Source organism: Belonocnema kinseyi, chromosome 2 (assembly GCF_010883055.1).
Source record: "Belonocnema kinseyi isolate 2016_QV_RU_SX_M_011 chromosome 2, B_treatae_v1, whole genome shotgun sequence".
Classification (NCBI taxonomy): Eukaryota; Metazoa; Arthropoda; class Insecta; order Hymenoptera; family Cynipidae; genus Belonocnema; species Belonocnema kinseyi.
Genome location: NC_046658.1, coordinates 58,359,717 through 58,378,218, shown reverse-complemented (window position 1 = coordinate 58,378,218; position 18,502 = coordinate 58,359,717). Strand labels below are relative to the sequence as shown.

The following is an 18,502-nucleotide window of genomic DNA, read 5'->3' as shown; positions in this document are numbered from 1 at the left end:
AGTGTTATAATGAGTAGTGAGGATTTATTCATTGGCCTCAAAACACATACTAACGCACCTAGTGTGTTGTTATGTGTCTATAGAAGATTCTAGAAATTCATAGAATGTTCATAGAAATTCATAAAATCCCTCCCAATACGAATCAATCGCTTTTAGACATCTAAAGAATTTCGTATCGAATTTCGTAATTCGAATTTCGTGAATTTCGTAATTTTGATGAAAATTGTAGGATCCGTTCTCTTATATGCTAAAAGAAAAATCCTAAAATAACTTTTGAAAAATTAAAAGAACTTAAGAGTTATTTAAAATTGAAAATGTTGGTCTTTTTTCTTAAACTTTTATAACTTTGGTGATTTGAATGCTATTAAGGTGTATTTTTGAAATTTATTTGTAATAAGACGCAATTTTGAAGAAATATTTTATGAACAAAATGAACTTCTTGGCTTTTTCAAAAGCAAATTTTTAAACTAAGTCACTGAAAAAAATCCACTTCTATTTTTCAATTTTTTCATAGATAGCTTACAATGTCCTATAAAAGTCCTACAAATATTCAAATGGGACCTCTCTTAGTTTTCGAGACATAATTAAGAACGTACGCTGTGAATTCATAATTCGTGCATACGATTATAATATTCGTCTTCCGCTCTCTAATTGTTTACATGTTTTTTCACATCGTGCGCATCGTTTCGTCGTACTTTTCTAATTATTTTTCGAAAAATAAAGATCCCATTTTGATATGTACAGGGCTTGTAGAGGACATTGATAGCTACACGGAGAAAAAGATATCGTACAATGATATCGCAAAATCTCTATATTGCAAGAAAGCGCAATATTATAACGTACAATCAGGTTCCGGAGCTTTCTACGATATTATAATGCACTATTATCACAGAAAAAAAATGAAGTTAAATTTGGTTAGTGTCGTCGTCTATACGGCGCGGCGTCCTTAGCAGCAATAGAAAAAAGCAGAGTGTGAGTGAGTTCGAGCTATAAATCGAGACACCAGCTTTAAAACGATCACAAAAAAAGGCAAATTTTGCTGTAGATAAGACCTGCAACGGTTACTGATTAAACATATTTCGGCAAAAGTTTCACTAAGGTTAGAAAAATAATTCTGAACTCGTCGACTGCGTCGCGCTGAAGTGAACAAATTTCGGTAAAACATGTAGAATCAACAACAGAAAACACACAAAAAATGTGTTCTTACTGATATATTTCCTCTGAAATAAATCACATTATTGTAGACGAATTAGAACTTACTTAATATCATTTAGCAAAGCGCGAAATGTAACTGACAGATAGGAATCCCCATTTCTCTCAAATTTAATGAAGGTAAACGACGCTGGATAGCACTGGCGTCGTAATTGTCACTACACCTCGAATAAAAACGGAGCGATTATAAGATGAAAGATTATCCAGGCAAGGTTAAAAATCGGAAATTATCTTCAATTCATGTAAAGTTTATCTGGCAAGGTTAATTTTTGTTCCGGTTAATCTTTCACCTGGAATCGATGTAAACTTTATCTTTAAATTTTCCTGTGATCGTTTGTTCACTACTCGAACCCTCGCGAGGTCATAAAAGAAGAAACACAATGTGATAGCGTAATAAACTTAAATTCTTACGTTATAGACTGCACAATTATGCGGTATATAATGTAAAAACTTGCAATGTACGATATCAAGATTTTGCGCTATTATAATGCGATAATTATGATATATAGCGCAGGAATTACGGTATATATTGTAATTCATGCGATATAGTTTTCTCAGTGTACCTATAAAAATTTAGGTAGGTTCAAAGAAAAAAGGGGTACAATTTTCTATTTTAAATTACTCCTAAGTTTTGTGAATGATCTCAAAATTGTTGTCAGTTTTTTGTTCAACATCTAAGAGAACGGATACTACAGCTTTCATCAAAATGACTAACAATAGCTTAAATTATTTGAATGATTTGACATGGAAGTTCTTATATCTAAATTGGTTTAAAAATGCATAAAATATTTCAATTATTTTCGGCCCATTGCATTCGATTTCTTGACCTTTTTATATATTTAATACCATTTGTTTGATCTTGAATCACGAAAAAAGTTTTAAATGTCGATGCTCAGGTTTTGCGCTATGCGGAGAATCATTTATATAAAGTTTTTGTACTTGAAAAAAATAAAGAATTTGTTCTTTTTTCTAAACTTTACTAGAATAGTAATACAATTTAAACACTTACCACGAGAGTAGCTCACAAAAGCGAAACTTTATTAAGACTGAGAGAAAGTATCAAAATACGATGCATTCAAAGATAATAATTAATCATCTCATATCAGAAAAATTGTCCACTTATAAAGCAAATATATTTTCTTTCACAATTATTATCTCTCTGTATTTTTTCTCTCTTATCAGGTTTTGTGGACATGCCCTAGAATTATTGATATATCCTAATAAAATTATTTCCAAAGCAATGTTTGCTTTACATTTTATATGTGTGGGACATACCTCGCTTTCTCTAACATTGATCAAAAAGGTCTCTATATCAATCAAGAAATTACTATTTAGTATTAAGGGGCCATTCGTTAATTACGTAAAAACTTTTTGATACTGTTACGTAATATTTTGTAACAAATCAACCCTATAGGAAATCAATTTATCGAAAATTATAGTATAGCGTTAAATGTTGGTAATTAAAATAAAAGATTGTAATAACGTTATAAAGACTTCAATGTCAGCATGATAAGATTAGGATTTGGATTTTTTTTCATCTAGAGAAAAATATCCATAAACACACAGCCGTTTTTAGAATTATTTTTTTTGGTTGAATGAAACAAATTATTTTCCATTTCGAAGATATTTACAATTCCAAACTCTTCAACTTGAAAGGTGTATCAAAATTCTTAAACTAAGATGTTTTTTGGGACCAAAAGTTAAGCGTTTTCACTTCTAAGTCTTCCAAATTGAAGAACTTTCAAATGTAAACCATAAAAATGATAGAATTTTTGATTGTCGTATTTTTGAAAAAAGTTACTTAACATAAGCGCGCGGGGGGTCCCAAGCCATGATGCTCCTACTTGTCACATGGAGAAGGGGAGGGATAAAAAATTAGCAGATAATGTGTTACCTAATTTATGTGCGAAAACTAATGAACAAATACTAGTTTTCATTTGTATCATTTTCACTCTTCATTTCACGATGGAAATTTTAAAAGGAAATTATAATTATGGCGAAAAAAATGTATTCTAAAACTAATGTAAACTTTTCTTTACTTCTGCAGTGCTGACGTCGAATCGAGAAGAGGCAGCGGGTCAGGTGAATTTCAAGAGTGTTCAGGTCCGGGAGGAACTTCCTGTTCTCCAATTTCGGCTGTAGTACCTCCAACATCGATACCAGCACCTCCTCCTTTAAATCAACATCGGGAATCATATTTCCCATCAAACGAAATTGACTCAAACTCGGATCCAATTTTAGAGGTTTTTGAGGAGCCAGTTGACGAACCGGTGAGTCGAATAAAGTGTTTTATGGGCTACATAGTTTCTTATTACATTAGAAAGGTATTTTCTCTAGATTCGAGAACGCTTTATCTTCGTCATAAGTGTGACTGCTTAAATATTCCTTCAAGTATAAAAAATTGATTTATCTATCTCGATGAAAAAGTTGTGCAAAGTTATAGCAAAAAGTTGGTTTCTTATATATAGGGAGACGTCCATTAATTGCTTACGGCTTTTTTGGGGAAGGTGGGCCCAAAAAATATGACCAATCTTTACTTTGCAGGGCGGGGGGCGGGGTTGTTTAAGCATTTCTTAAGTAAGTTTTCTCTGCCCAATTATTTTTTTAAATATGTTAATTGAAACTAGTTTTTGTTGTTGAAATACATTTTTATATCATTATACACATTACATTGTGTTGCACTGGAAAAATGCCTTTCACGAAACTTAGTATAAATTGTAGGTCTTAAACCCGTTTTTTTAGAGGTGTATGTATAGATTATTTTATGAATATTTCATATGTCTGCCATTTTTCATTCGATTTTTAATTTTTTTAGTTTGAATGTAGATAAACCACGAAGGAATAATAAGGAGACCTAACTCCGTTTCCCCACTTTGCAATAGAAACATTACCTTAAGTGGTATGCACATTACAGGAAGATCTTGAATTTTCGTGCGCAGGTGTGCAGTTGTCCTCTTCCTATACATGAAAAAGTTTGCGAGTGAGAAAGTTTGTCAAATTGACGTAAGTTAGAGAGGTTCTGTTCGTTTGTTTTGATGCAGGTGTCAAGTGCCGGGTTGTGGTGCAAGTTACACGCCGGTGAAGACGAATACACTTTGCTTTTTTAAAGCCCTCACTCTACGTACAATAAACCTCTAATATATTTTATAGTTTTACATAACTGCCATCTAATTTTAATAGAAATGATTTAGAAATTTAACCTTTACTCACAACCTGAGTGCCTGCGGAGAATTTCTCAGAGCCTTGAGAATCTTTAGCATATACTCTGAGATTTCTATCAGTAGAGCGCTTCATTATAATATCAGATTATTTGCAATTATCCGTGCTCATTAAATTGTATATATGTTTGTAAATACGTAATTTACCAATTTCAAAACTGAGTCATTTCATAATAACTTTTAATGAAATTATAATATTTTTCATGTTTACGTTTCGAAAAACTTTAAACTTTTCAATCAAGTTATATTAATTCCATTATTTCTTTATCATGTTGCAAATTTAAAAAGTACTTACCTGTACTTTTCCTTCTCAAAATCTTTTCACACATTTTTCAAACAAGTACCGAAAATACTGTTTATATATTTATTTCATGTATCTTTCGTATGATGATCAAAAAAAGAACAGAACCTCTCTAACTTACGTCAAGTTGACAAACTTTCTCAATCGCACACTTTTCCATGTAATGGAAGAGGACAACATTTTTTAGTGCGATGAAGTTTGGTTTAGTCAACTTCGCGTCTTTCAAAAAACATGTGTTTGTCATGGAAAAACAAGTGAAAGTTTAACCGATATTTGTGTAAAGTTTATCCTGTGAAGTTAATTTTTGTTGCAGAGAATCTTTCATCGAAAATCGATATAAAGTTTATCTTCTATTTTTTCTGTGATCCCGGTGAAAGGTCACGGAGCAATAATCAAAAATATTTCAAAGTTTCTCATTTTTTCCCGATTTTTTCAATTTTAACAACAATACAATGGCATTTTGCGGAATCGTAGGATGAGATTTTTTTATTACAATTGGTTAAAATTTGACTCATGTATCGAATTTTAAGGTAATTCAGCAGTTGAATCGGCAGCTACAACGAAAGCTACAAAAACGGTACTGATACCGTTCGACAATTCAGTCACATTTCAACCAATTCTATTTTTTTTAATGTTATAAAAATTTTTCTGAAGTTAAAAAAATCAGAAACTTAGAAATATTTTCGATTGTAGTTTAGTAGGTTTTCACCATGACAAAATGAACAATCCGCGTAGTTAAAAGGGTGCATTTTTCTAATTTCAGGCGAAAAGAAAATCACATGGGTTGTAAAATACCTTTTTTTGTTCCACTATATTCTAGACGACTAATAAGACCTATAATGCTACAATGTTTTGCAAAACGTGTATTGATTTTTTTTTGTAACACAATGTTATATCATTATTGTATTTAGTTATTTTTTTATTATGTAATATTTTACATTACATACGTAAAATAAATTTAGAGTCGAAAAGTTAACGATTCTTGAAATCTGGTGTACACTTGTATTCCTTGTAATCCTTTGAAATTCCGCAAATTCTTCAGTAGATTTTGTAAATCTCTTAAAATGTTTTCACTCATAAGAAAATCCCTTGAAATTCTTGGGATTCCATCGATATCGTATATGATTTCTTGAAATTGCTTTAAATGGATTAAACTCCCTGGAAATCCCGTGAAATCATTCAAAATTTCTATGCATTCTTTGAGGTTCCTTGAAATCTTTGGAAATCGCTTGAAGTCTTCATAATCCCATAAAAATTCATGGTAATCCGTAGATACACGTAAAAAATGCAAACTATCCGAATAAAGCAAATTCCGTATTTGTTGGAAACTATTACGGCGAGCCAGAAAAAAATTAAATAAACCCCTCCATACTCGACTTAATTTTGGGCTCATTAGCAGTCATGCTTTGAGTGATCAACGTTATAAAAGGTGCGAAAAGACAAAGCAGGCGGATTACATCAGCAGATTTCGGAAAAAATTATGATTATCATTACACAGTAATACAAAATGATGAATTTTAAATGTAGATGAATATCATTTTTGCTTTAAATTAAGTAAGTGACTTAATTTCAACCAGAAATGGAACTTAAGTACAGTGTCTCGTATCTGATGTACGAGTAATATGATAATTAACTGTCAGGTATGTTGAGTTTGGGATGATTTTCATTCGCATTATTTGAAATTCAATTTGTGCTGGCAGAAAGGCGTGAGCAAAATGCGATGCGCAAACACTTAAACGGATTTCGGCGATTTCAGAAGAAGAGCCAAAAGATCAGCTGAGAGTAGCCAATTTGGCGTCGATAGCACTGGATAGTATCGATCAACACTGAGCTCATGGTAGTTGTTTCGTCAACGGTTCCTATTTTGATTTATGTACTCAGATCTATAACGGGATTTTGATTATAAATCGAATAAACGTACACATGTGATAAAAAAATATATGAAAAAGGATTGAAGATTCACGTTCTGTACCTGGTAGCTTGAAATGGATATAAGTGCCTTGTTTAGTGTCACTAAGTTCTTTTTTCCTTCTTCTAATCTCATCGACTTGAAGGATAAAACAACTTGATTTATTAGGCATAAATAACTAATTTATTTAATTCTCACATTTAAAAAAATGTCATTTCCTAAAATTTTTCCATTTTTAATTTTATATTCATTTCATGTTCCTAATAACTGAACGATATCGCATAAATGTTATGAATTACAACAATCAGCTGACTTAAATTAACCTATAAGTTTCATTTCACACGCATGTGTTGACGGAAAGTCAACAATCTTGCTGTCTTAAATTAACCTATAAAGTACATTTAACGTACATAAAGCAGTTGACTTTCAAACAAGCGCGTTACTTAAAGTCATGTTATCATCATCATCAGTTGACTTTCAACTGGCGAATGATCCTTTTGGTTACATCTGAAAGTCAACCACCTTTTTCTACTGAAATTCAGATTCTTGTATTACTGTGTAATTTTCAACGACCCTTAAAAGTAAAAACAATTGTGGAAGTATTGTATATTGCTAAGAAAGAAAATTCAGAAGCCTTGATAAAATCTTGGTTGTTTTCTCATCAATGAAGTTACCGATGTAAAAAAATTAAGATACAAATCTTGTTTACTTAGAAAAAATACAAAACCTATTAAATTATTCATCGCATTTTCAAAATTTTTATTTTAGGATTTTGTTATTTTTAACAGTACATTGAGTTTGGCCGCAGATCAGGAAAAAGCTGGAAATGAGTGAAAAGTCAGGGATTTTGAATACAAGCTTGCTAAAGTCAGGGAATTTATATGAAATTATTACATGTATCAAAAACTTATATATTAAACATCTTAAAACATTCTCTCATCTGTAAAATTCATAATCAGGGAAAATAAAAAATTGGTCAGGTAAATGTCTGGGAATTTGAAAAATTAAGTTTTTTGGGCATCTTGAAGCAAGTTTTTTTTTTTAAGATATCGGGGTTGTTTATATTCATAAAGAGAAATACTAAACAGATTTGTATAATGCTAAAGTTCAGCGCATCATACAGATTAAAGAAGAAAAAATACGATAGTCTTTATAATTCTTTTTAAACTCTACATAAATAGCTCTACGTACTGTGATAAAAAAATAATTATTTTTAATCTCTGCCCCGTCAGAATATTAACCTACTTTTTTAAAAATATTTGTAAACATTTTATAAAGGCACAAAAATAAAACCTTTCTTCATACATTGACAAGGTGAAATAAATATTTTAGTTATTTAATAGATTCAAAAAATCTCCTGTTTAAATAATTGGTTGTACCATGGACACATGCCATTCTAACCTGGACGAGCGGGGTTGAATCCACGGGATGGGGGAGAATTCCATGAGTGGGGAGAGCCGCCATCTTACGATGTGCTACTTGCTTATGCGCACGAGCATTTTTTCCGACAAACTGTGCATGAAAATATAAACATGTGGGCTCTACGATGTTTGTTTCGGGACATCAAAAGATGGCGGACCTCCCCCCTCATTGCATCAACCCCGCATTCGCATGCCGAGTCACGTGTTTCCTATGTCCATAGGTTGTACCAGGTTGTACTCAGCCTCATGCATCGCCCCCTCTTTTATGTTCTCTTACGATCCGGAGGGGAATTGTCGGTTAAACTAATCCAATAGATGGCGCCACAAAAATAGGTCTGTTTTTTTCATTGAATTGCATTAAGAAAAAGCAAAAAATAATTAAAAACTTCGATGCTGTTTGCAAATAAACAAAACAAAAAATAGATGAAAAAATAAGTCTAACTATTATACTAATTATTTCAAAAAAGAAAAAGTCATGAAAATATGTAGTTTAATATGAATAAAATTTAATTTTGAGATACATTTTGAAAGCAGTTCGAACTTTATAATTTTGTGATTTAGTTTGCTCATATTATTGATTTTATTATTTTTTAAAGTAAAAAAATTATTTTTTGTTGAAATTATTAATGCAGCTAATAAAAAAAATTAATAATATTAAAGACCTCAGTGACAGAAATATTTCAAACATATACATGATCAGAAGAATTAATAAAAAATATATGACGTATATTGTATATTGAGGGAATAATTTGGTAAAAAGTCAATGAAAAGACTAATAAATGAGAAAGTGGATTTAATATTATTTAATAAAATGTATATATTTATTTAAATTGAACCGAATATCATATATACATTTATACAGTGCAATCATTTATTTCTTGCTTAATCTTGAAAGCTTTTTTTTCGCTGCATTCAGCCCCTAATAATTTTATTAAAAAATTTTAATTTAAAGGAGATTTTGAATTAAATAGATAATTATTTTTTTGCAAACCTCATTTCTAAAATGAATAGACTATAAACTATTAAACTCTATAAACAAACGTACCGTACTCATGACGGACAGTAGGAGGAAATTCACTTTTTTCGTTCAGTTAAACGCTCCGAACTTTTGTCTTCTCTATTCGTTTATTAATAATTTTTCTACTCAAAGCATGAAAAAACTGAAATTGTGTACATAACACTTTTTTATGCTTTGATAACTGATCAGGAAAACTTTATATTGTCTTAAATTAATGTTTAGGGGATCATAAAATACAAATCATTTATTTATTATTCCATTTATTTGTTGCAAACAAATTTGATAAACAAATGAACAAATAGTCTTATTATCGGTAAAATTTGTTGGTGCTAAAAGTGCTTCACATTAATGTAGGAATGACATTTAATAACAAAAATAATTTAAAAGTTTATAATAACTATAGTTATAAACAATTCTTGTTGCAAAATATTATAATTTGAGATTTTTCAAATTATTATTTCCTTCAAGCGCCAGGAAGAATTCAGGTATTCCCTAAAACAATAACTATTTAATAATATTTGTTAAAATATAACAATTTAAATTTTTGTAAATACATTAGATAATGCAATACAAAATTTTGGTCCTTTCGCATAGAATTTTTTTTTACGCTGGAAATATTTTAAGCTGTTGGACGAATAACTTCTAGTCACAAAAATATTTGAGAAGTTAACAATAACCATTGTTATAATTAATTCTCGTGACAAAATATTCAAATGTAAGGTTTTATCAAAATTTTTATTTTCTTTAATCGCTGCAATGGCTACGGATATTCCTAAACAATGTATCTTTGATCATATTTAGTGGAATATAACAACTTACATGTTTATAAACAATTTACATAAAAAATGTCCCAATGTTGGCAGTTCCACTTGGAAAAAGTCGGGTTTTCAATCGTAATAGATTGGAAATGAATCATAACACTGCATGCTGAGATTCACTCAATACAAAATCTTTTGACAATAACCCACCGACTTGGCCATCAAAGAAAATTTAAATTTGATCAAACCTTAAGTTTAAATATGTTGTCACAAGAATTGCTAATAACAATGGTTATTGTTAACTCTTCTAATATATTTGTGACTAGCAGTCATTCGTCCAATATGTTAAAACATTTTCAGTGCAAAAAAAAATTTCTATGCGTAAGGGCAAACATTTTAAATTTGTTTATCTAATTTGTTTACAAAAATTTAAATTGTTATATTTTATCAAATATTATTAAATATTTATTATTTTAAGGAATACCTGAAGTCCTTCTGGCCATTGAAGGAAATTATAATTTGAAAAATTTCAAATTCAAATATTTTGACAGAAAAATTGTTTATCACAGTGGTTATTTAATGTCATTCCTACATTAATGGGAAGCACTTTTAGCAAACAGAATCTTTTTATCGATAATAAGACTTTGTTCATACTTTGACTGGAAAAATTATTAATAAAAAAATAGAGGAGACAAAATTTCGGAGAGTCAAGATCTATAGAATTTAATGATCTTTAATTTAAAACAGAAAAATTCAAAATCGCAAGAAAATTGAAGGCTCTGGGCATTTTTGAATGAAAAAAGTGCATTTCCTCCAACTGTGCGTCATGAATACAGTACGTTTGTTTATAGATTTTAATAGCTTATAGTCTGTTTATTTTAGAAATAAGGTTTGCAATAATATAATTAACTATTTAATTTAAAAGCTCCTTTAAATTTAAAACTTTAAATAAAATGATTAGGGGTTGAATGCAGCGAGAAAAAAGCTTTCAAGATTAAGCAACAAACAAATTATTGAACTGTATAAATGTATATATGATGTTTGGTTCAATTTAAATAAATAGAAACATTATATTAAATAATATTAAATCCATTTTCTCATTTATCATTCGTGTCATTGACTTGTTATCAAATGATTCCCTCAAATTATTTGATTTGAAACTTGATTCCCTCAAACATTTTAATTACAATTACCACTACTTTTTAACAATGTTTCCTTCAAAACTTGAAATTATTAAGATTTTAAAGGTACAAAGATGCTTCACTTTGCAACTTAAGTTGTAGTCTTACATATTCTAATTATTATTATATTTATATTGGATATAAGTAATATATTTTTTATTAATTCTTCTGATCATGTCTATGTTTTTAATATTTTTGTCATTGAGGTCTTAAATATTATTAATTTCTTCATTAGCTACATTAATAATTTCAACAATAAATAATTTTGTTCAACTAGAGCAAATAATAAAATCAATAATATCAGCAAAATAAATCATAGAAATTTGAAGTTCGAACTGCTTTCAAAATGTATCTCAAAATTAAATTTTATTCATATTAAATTACATATGTTTATGACTTTTTCTTTTTTGAAACAATTAGTAATAGTTACTCTTATTTTTTCATATACTATTTTTTGCTTTTTTGCAAACAGCATCAAGTTTTTTATTATTTTTGCTTTTTCTTAATGCAATTCAATGAAAAAGACAGACCTACTTTTTGTGGTGCCATCTGTTGGCTTCGTTTGACCGACATTTCCCCTCCGACCGTAAGAAATCTACTACACATACACATACACGGTCGTGGCAGGGGGCTGGCTGTACTTGTCAACTGACCGACGATGATTTTTTACAATTTCTTGAATTTCTACCTTATCAACTGCTTTACTTTTAGCTGTTTTTACCATTCGTTAAAATCATGCTCTTTTATATCGACCTTGCTACGTCACTAGAATCTTGATTCTCTGCTTTCATGCCAGATGGCTTAATACCTTTCAATTTATTTGCCGCGATTAATTTTTTAATTTAAGAAACTCTTTATGCTCGCCTTAATATTTAAAAAATTGCGCTCAACACAGTTTTGAATTTAATACAGTAAGAATCGTTTTTTAGATGTCCGCAAATACGGTGGCCTCACATTGTTGCCTAAAATATGCATTTCCCCTTTTTTTTAATTCCCCCCTTTTCTCTTCAAATATACTCCTTTAAAAAATACATACCATTGTTCGTTTTACATTGGAATTATGCATTCTATATTCAAAATTTGAATATGCTACCGCGTGTAGTGAAAGTTTAATTTTTCTTTAACTTGCAGAATTAATTATTATAATTAATTTAACTCTTTTAGATTCAAGCTTAAAATGTAATTCCTTCATTTATTTCTAATAATGAAAATATTTACTATTCATATGTAATTAAATAATATTATATGATAATGAAAAAATATTATATTAATTTCTGTATCTAGCTCTTGAACTGCTTATTCAGATATTGCAACATAAAGAACAAAGTATAGTTTTTGTGATTACTTTAATATTTTTTTGTATCTTACATAGTTTGACCACAAAATGTGTTTGTTATTTTTCATTATTTTGATTTGTGGGTAAACCAGAACCGTTGGTTACAAAATGCTGGTTAACGAACTCGATCTTTCGTTTTGGTCCCTGAAAACGTGTGCCAAAGCGCAACATAATCGGATTAGTCTTTCGAAAGTTATACGGTATACAGACGACGACAACGACAGGCACAATCATAAAACGTGTTTTTTTCTGATTCAGGGAGTCTTGAAACGTGAAAATTTCAAGAAATCCGAGATATTCAGTTTTCACATAAAACTAATAGCTTCTCATTATGATGAGAATTTCAAAATGGAGATACCTATGTAGATTGGAAATCCATGAACGGGGAAATAAAAAGTCCAACAAGAAAAAGTGGTTAAATAAACATCTTTAAAGGAATTCTAGATTGATCTAAAAATTTTGTAACTCCCCTTTATACCTCCTCCTACACGTCCCTTGTCCACTTTTCTCCTATGAATTCCTGGATCCCCGGCAGTATTTTTTTTATAGAACCGATTGAGTTATGCTTACCCTGAAAAGATTTAGCTTAATGAATTAAAAATGAATTAAAAAATACCACCATTAATAATAAAATCGTTATACCTTTAATTATATTTAAATATTTATTTCCAAGATTTGACATGTCGGCCTTAGGGGCTATTCAAGTATTACTTGAGCATTTTGAGAGGGTGACTGAGATCTGAATAGATTCTTATTGTTTAAATTCGCAATGCAAAAATATACTTATATGGACGGGGGTGGGCAGTAATATGGAAAATTATGCGTACGTAATACTGGAGCGGCCCCGTACTGTAATTAATAATTTGAATATATATCAATTATTAAAAAATGCACTTTTCAATGCTCTTAAATTCAAATTTTTTAACTGTGCCAAATTTATATTGGATAACAACTTCTGTTTCCGGATTTCACATTCTAACATGTTTTAAAATGTTTCAGCTTCAACTTATTTTTATGATTATTTAATTTTTAAACAAAATTGAAGATCGCGATATCACTGTCTGACATACATTTTTTTCATAAAATAAAACTAATTTCAAGAAGTATCAATCTTAAAACATTAAAAAAAACTTGTTCCTATAGGAAGAAGTATATACGTTTTAATTTTAACTATATGTAAGCGACCACATGAAAAAGACCCTTATGACCGGTTCTAGTTTAGGATATATTCACGTTTTTCTAAGTTAAGATCAAAATGATTATTTTCGGATTACCGAAAGTAGATACTCTCTAAATCTGAATCAGTGAAATTCAAAAACAAACAGTGAAAATTCACTGATTCAACTAGCTAGAAATGGGTCACTGGCAATCAGTGATTATTGATTCAGTGAAATAACCACTTTTGAGGGTTGGCAGAACTGCACCATGTTAATTTAGCAATCATAATAAAATAATATTTTAGTACATTCAATCAAAAAATTATAGTAAAAACTTAAAACCCATAAATATGATCAAATATAAAAAAAGGTGAAAAGTTCCGACGGTTTTAAATGACAAATCACCTCACATTACTTTAATTTCAAGAATGCACCAACACTGCCGGATGGATTTCACAACTGTACCAGTATAGGCGTAACAGCTATACAAGTATTCCTAAAAGTCATATTAATCCACGAAGGATACAAGTTTGTTGACATGACAATACGTGATATGAAAATTCTTTCGAGAGTTATGGTACTACAAGCTAAAAATATACGCGCACACACACCCATTCGCGAAACGCTGTTTTTCTGGTTCAAAAGGTCTAAAACGGTAGATATTTGAGAAAAAAGATGCGATACGAAGAAGCTTTTACAAAAAAAAGCTCCTCGAGCAAATGACGTTTCCCTTCCATTTTAAGGTTAGAGTCGCACCTGTATGCCAAGCAGTGTATTGGTCTCGCGACAAATCAGTATAGTTGTCTCACCGATACCGCATGGGTCTAGACACTATATACGCATACTTCGCTGAACTATACTTTTGTATTGTTCGAGCGGCAATACTGTTTTTTCCGTGTAATTCAGCTCTGCAACCCTGCACGTAATAAGAAAATATCGAAGTTCAAAATTCGTTTTCAGTTCGAATTTCCGAAAAGATATAATTAGACAATTGAAACACTGGAAATTTTCTACGTTTAATTTACAATTGAATTAATAACAAATTAACAGTTAAGTATGCACAAAATCCTGAAAACTTGGATATTTGCACATTTTGACGTTACAAATAAAAAAATTTTAAATAGGAAGCACAATATTTATTAAAAATGTTTGAAACAGCCATGTTCAGATATTTAAAAATATATTAAAGAATGTCTAATGAAATTTGATACCTCGAAAATGTTACTTATATCGAATATAGAGTAATTTTTTATTTTCCATTCAAAATAAATATTTTTTTCAAGTCATATAATTTAAGTTTTACATTCTTCTAATTTTTTTCCAAAGAATTTTAACTAAAAAATATTCAAGTATTTTCTGCCTTACATAAAAATAGGAGAATTGTTTGAAATTTTAATCAAGTCAATTAAGATTACGTATTATTTTATAAATATGAAATAATGAAAACTTTGTCAGTCATTTATTTGAGTAGAATTTTAGACCAAATATATGTGATATTTCATTATTTCTTTCAGTATTTTTTAACTTTTTTCTGTTACAATTATTTACTAAAGTTAATTAGTTACAGAGTTTTAACTAATTATAAGTTAGGAAGGGGATATTTTGTATGTCCTGTTAACTTATTAATATCCTCAGCTCATTAATTATATTTATTTAATTAAATTCTTTTTTAAAACAAATTTGTATGTTACGTATTAGATATATTATTATTTTAGCATTAGGTAGCACAGTTAATTTTAGCATTTATTATGATAAATATAATAGATAATTATCTATGATAACAAAATAAAGTTCTCGTTAGACATTAGAGTTGAGATCAATTGAAATCAGTTTAAATAAGTTAAAAGGACTTAAAATTTTATGAAATAATTTTCTAAGGTTCCTCTGATTTCAGAGTGAATGTCGTTTTATATATATATATTAGGGTGGTCCAAAAATGCATTGCGAAATTTTTTTCATTATTGAAAAATAACTGCTTGAGCAAATAAAAATGGTTTAAACAAATATAAATTTGTTAAACATTAGAAGAAATGTATCAAAATTATGTAATTATTCAACAAAAAGTAGCATAGGATACCCATTTGAAAAAGGTGGACATCTCTGGCTGAATTATTCGAAATGTTGAAAATAAACCAAAATTAATTGTTTAAATAATTAAATAATTTTTTTAGAAAAAAATACCATGCACTCTAAACAATGCCAAAGTATTGCATTTCAATCAGAAAATATGATTATTTTTTACATTTTTGGGGAATAAATCGATGGGTCCTAATAAAAGACACCTATCTCACGCGGGTGATTTTAAACCTCGAAACTTTACTGAGCCCGTTTAAAAACAACGCAACTCGATTTTTCCCTTTTTTCAATAGAGTTCATTTTAATCGTCACAATTCTGTTTCGTTTCAAATCGAAATACAATCGACGGAAATGTGAAGTCCTACATGTTTTTGAAATATTGCAAACATTTTTTATATGTAATTCACTAATCTTACAGCTGATGAATCATTTTGCTTCGGAAAAGCTGAGAATAGCCAATTTAATTACGATCTACAGGCAAATCAAAATAGTAAAATGGGAATTTTTCAGACTTAGCAGTGGCAGTGCAAGAGAGGTTATTTTTCAAAAAATTTTAGCTGCGTTAGTTCATAAATTTAAACCGAAGTAAATATTTATAATGTTTCTTATAGTTGCCTATTTTGACAGCTGTCGTATCTAGCACCGTGTCAGACGACTCCATTACCTACTGTAGTCAAAACGAGGCTGAACGTGATACACGCCGGTTGCCGGTATACCAAATGTCATTGCTGTCCGTTTGAAAATTTCAGGGGAGACTCGAGTTAAGTTTTTTTTTTTATCGGGACAATATGAGTCAAAAACCACTTACGTGCTTTGTTTTACTGTTTTTCAGTGAAAAAAATGTTGTGCAGCCTTGCATCGAATGCCGAATTGTCGATCTGATTTTCCTCAATATAGTTATCTAATTTTTCGAAAATCGCCAAAAATCGAGTTACTTTGTTTTTAAACGGGCTCAGTAAAGTTACGAGGACTAAAATCTGCACACTATAGATCCTTTTTTTTTTTTAAAGAGGTGCGGTGTAATTAGGGGATTTAGAATTGACCCGCGTGAGATAGGTATTTTTTATCAGTACCCATCGAAATAATTTTTTTTAATTTTAATTTGTTTAAACAATTGTAAATTATTTTAAAATTGATGTTGAATATTCAAATAACCTATTAGTAGTTACTTGTATGTAAAAGACGACGGAAATTGCTACTTATGCACTACAATGCATAAGTAGCTCAGACGTGTACTTTAAATTGTCATATCGCAGTGAAAAATAAAGATACCGGGATAAACTCAAGGTCATTTCAAAGAGGAAGGCTTATTATTTAATATGCTTTGAACAGTTTAAAAAAAAACCACTGACAATCCTGTATAACCTCAAATATATGTAAAAATCACATTTTTTGCATTTTTATGTTAGGATATCTTAAAACCTGAGGTGATCGAGGATTTATATTGCCACATTCGGTTTCAGCGACCCAAAATCTACGCAAAATTTCTATTCGTGTCCAATCCAAGAGATTCATGTCGATCAGTGAATCGGTTGAATTCTGAAGCCCTGACGCTGATTATTGCACTAAATTGTTTTAGTAGGTCGGTATTTTTTACTTTTTTATTATTTAGATTGGCTCGCATCATGCCTATGGGCGAGTTTATTGTTCGTTAGAAGGCCCTAGCGAAATTACATAAGTGCCCGCGAAATTCGAACTGTAAATGAAGCAAAGTAAAGTTTTTAAAAGAAAGTTATAAAAAAGAAGTGGAAAAAATATGGAACGTGGGTTGTAGCCTAATAATTAGTTGAACTGCACGATCGAAAAGTATTATTGAAAAAGAAAGGTTTGTTAGAGAGGTAAGTTTTGCACAACAGTAAACAATCTACCTTACCTGCTCCTGGTCAAAACGTACCTTCCTACCAAATCTTTAATTTATTTTTTAATAATACTTTTTAACTCTGCCGTTCATCTTTTCATTAAGCTACAGTCGACGTTACATATTTTCTTTCACTCATTTATTATAATTTTCTTTAAAGATCTTCATTTTGCTTATACTTTAAGTTCGAATTACACGGCCGTTTATGCAGGTTCTCTGGCGCCTCCCAACGAGGGGTAAACGCTCCCGCTTATGTAATACTGTACATACGGTTTAAAAAGAATATAAGCAGTCAGCCGTAATTTGGAAAAACACCGTTAACTTCAAAAATTCGAAAAATGAGTTTTTTATGTGGTTGAAATCGTGAGAAACAGATAATCTGATTATTACAATTTTGTACATTCTCATCAGAGAAGTTATTAGATTTGTCAAAAATTTGACTCCCCCTCCCCTTCAAAAATGTTATCTACTAGATTGGAATTTAGTACACACCTTGAGTGTCCTAAAGTAAAGGTGAAGTTCGTTAGTCAGCGATTTTGCATACAAATTCAAAAAGTGAGCGTATTCCTAATATTTTTGAGACCACTTTTTACAAGATTCAAAAATTGCCTGGGCGGATATTCGTAGTCTTCCAAAAATCGAACAATTGATCCTGATGACTTTTTGCATCAAACCAAAATTTACCAGGATTATATCATCTACAAACTTCCAAAAAACACAAAATGATCATTTTAAGCCAAATAACGCACGTTATGAAAAAAGCCAAGAGAAGAAAAATTTTGATTTCTGAATGCCCTACAAGATTATCGTAACAACTTTTTGAATTTTCTTGAACAGTCAAAAAATTAAAGTTTTGAAGGCATAAAAAATAATGGAAAATCCAAAAATTACATTTTTCATTCAACAATTTCACAGTATTTCAAAGATGAGATGATTTTCAACAAACAAAAATTTCGCACCCGAAGGATGGTCGGGAATGTGAAAATGAGACCATATGAACTTCCATTTAACGCAACGCTGCTGAAGGTTGATGACCTTCTCAGCACAAAACACTATC

At 30.1% G+C, this 18,502-nt stretch overlaps 1 protein-coding gene across 2 annotated transcripts in view; it reads left to right on the top strand.

Moving 5' to 3' along the window:
* The window catches only part of LOC117168464 (tight junction protein ZO-1), a 154,016-nt gene that overhangs the window by 18,868 nt on the left and 116,646 nt on the right, over positions 1-18,502 (top strand). For both annotated transcript variants that reach the window (XM_033354133.1, XM_033354135.1), the window contains exon 2: positions 3,260-3,482. In XM_033354133.1, coding sequence (XP_033210024.1) covers positions 3,260-3,482 — 223 coding nt within the window. The remainder of the gene's footprint in view (positions 1-3,259; positions 3,483-18,502) is intronic.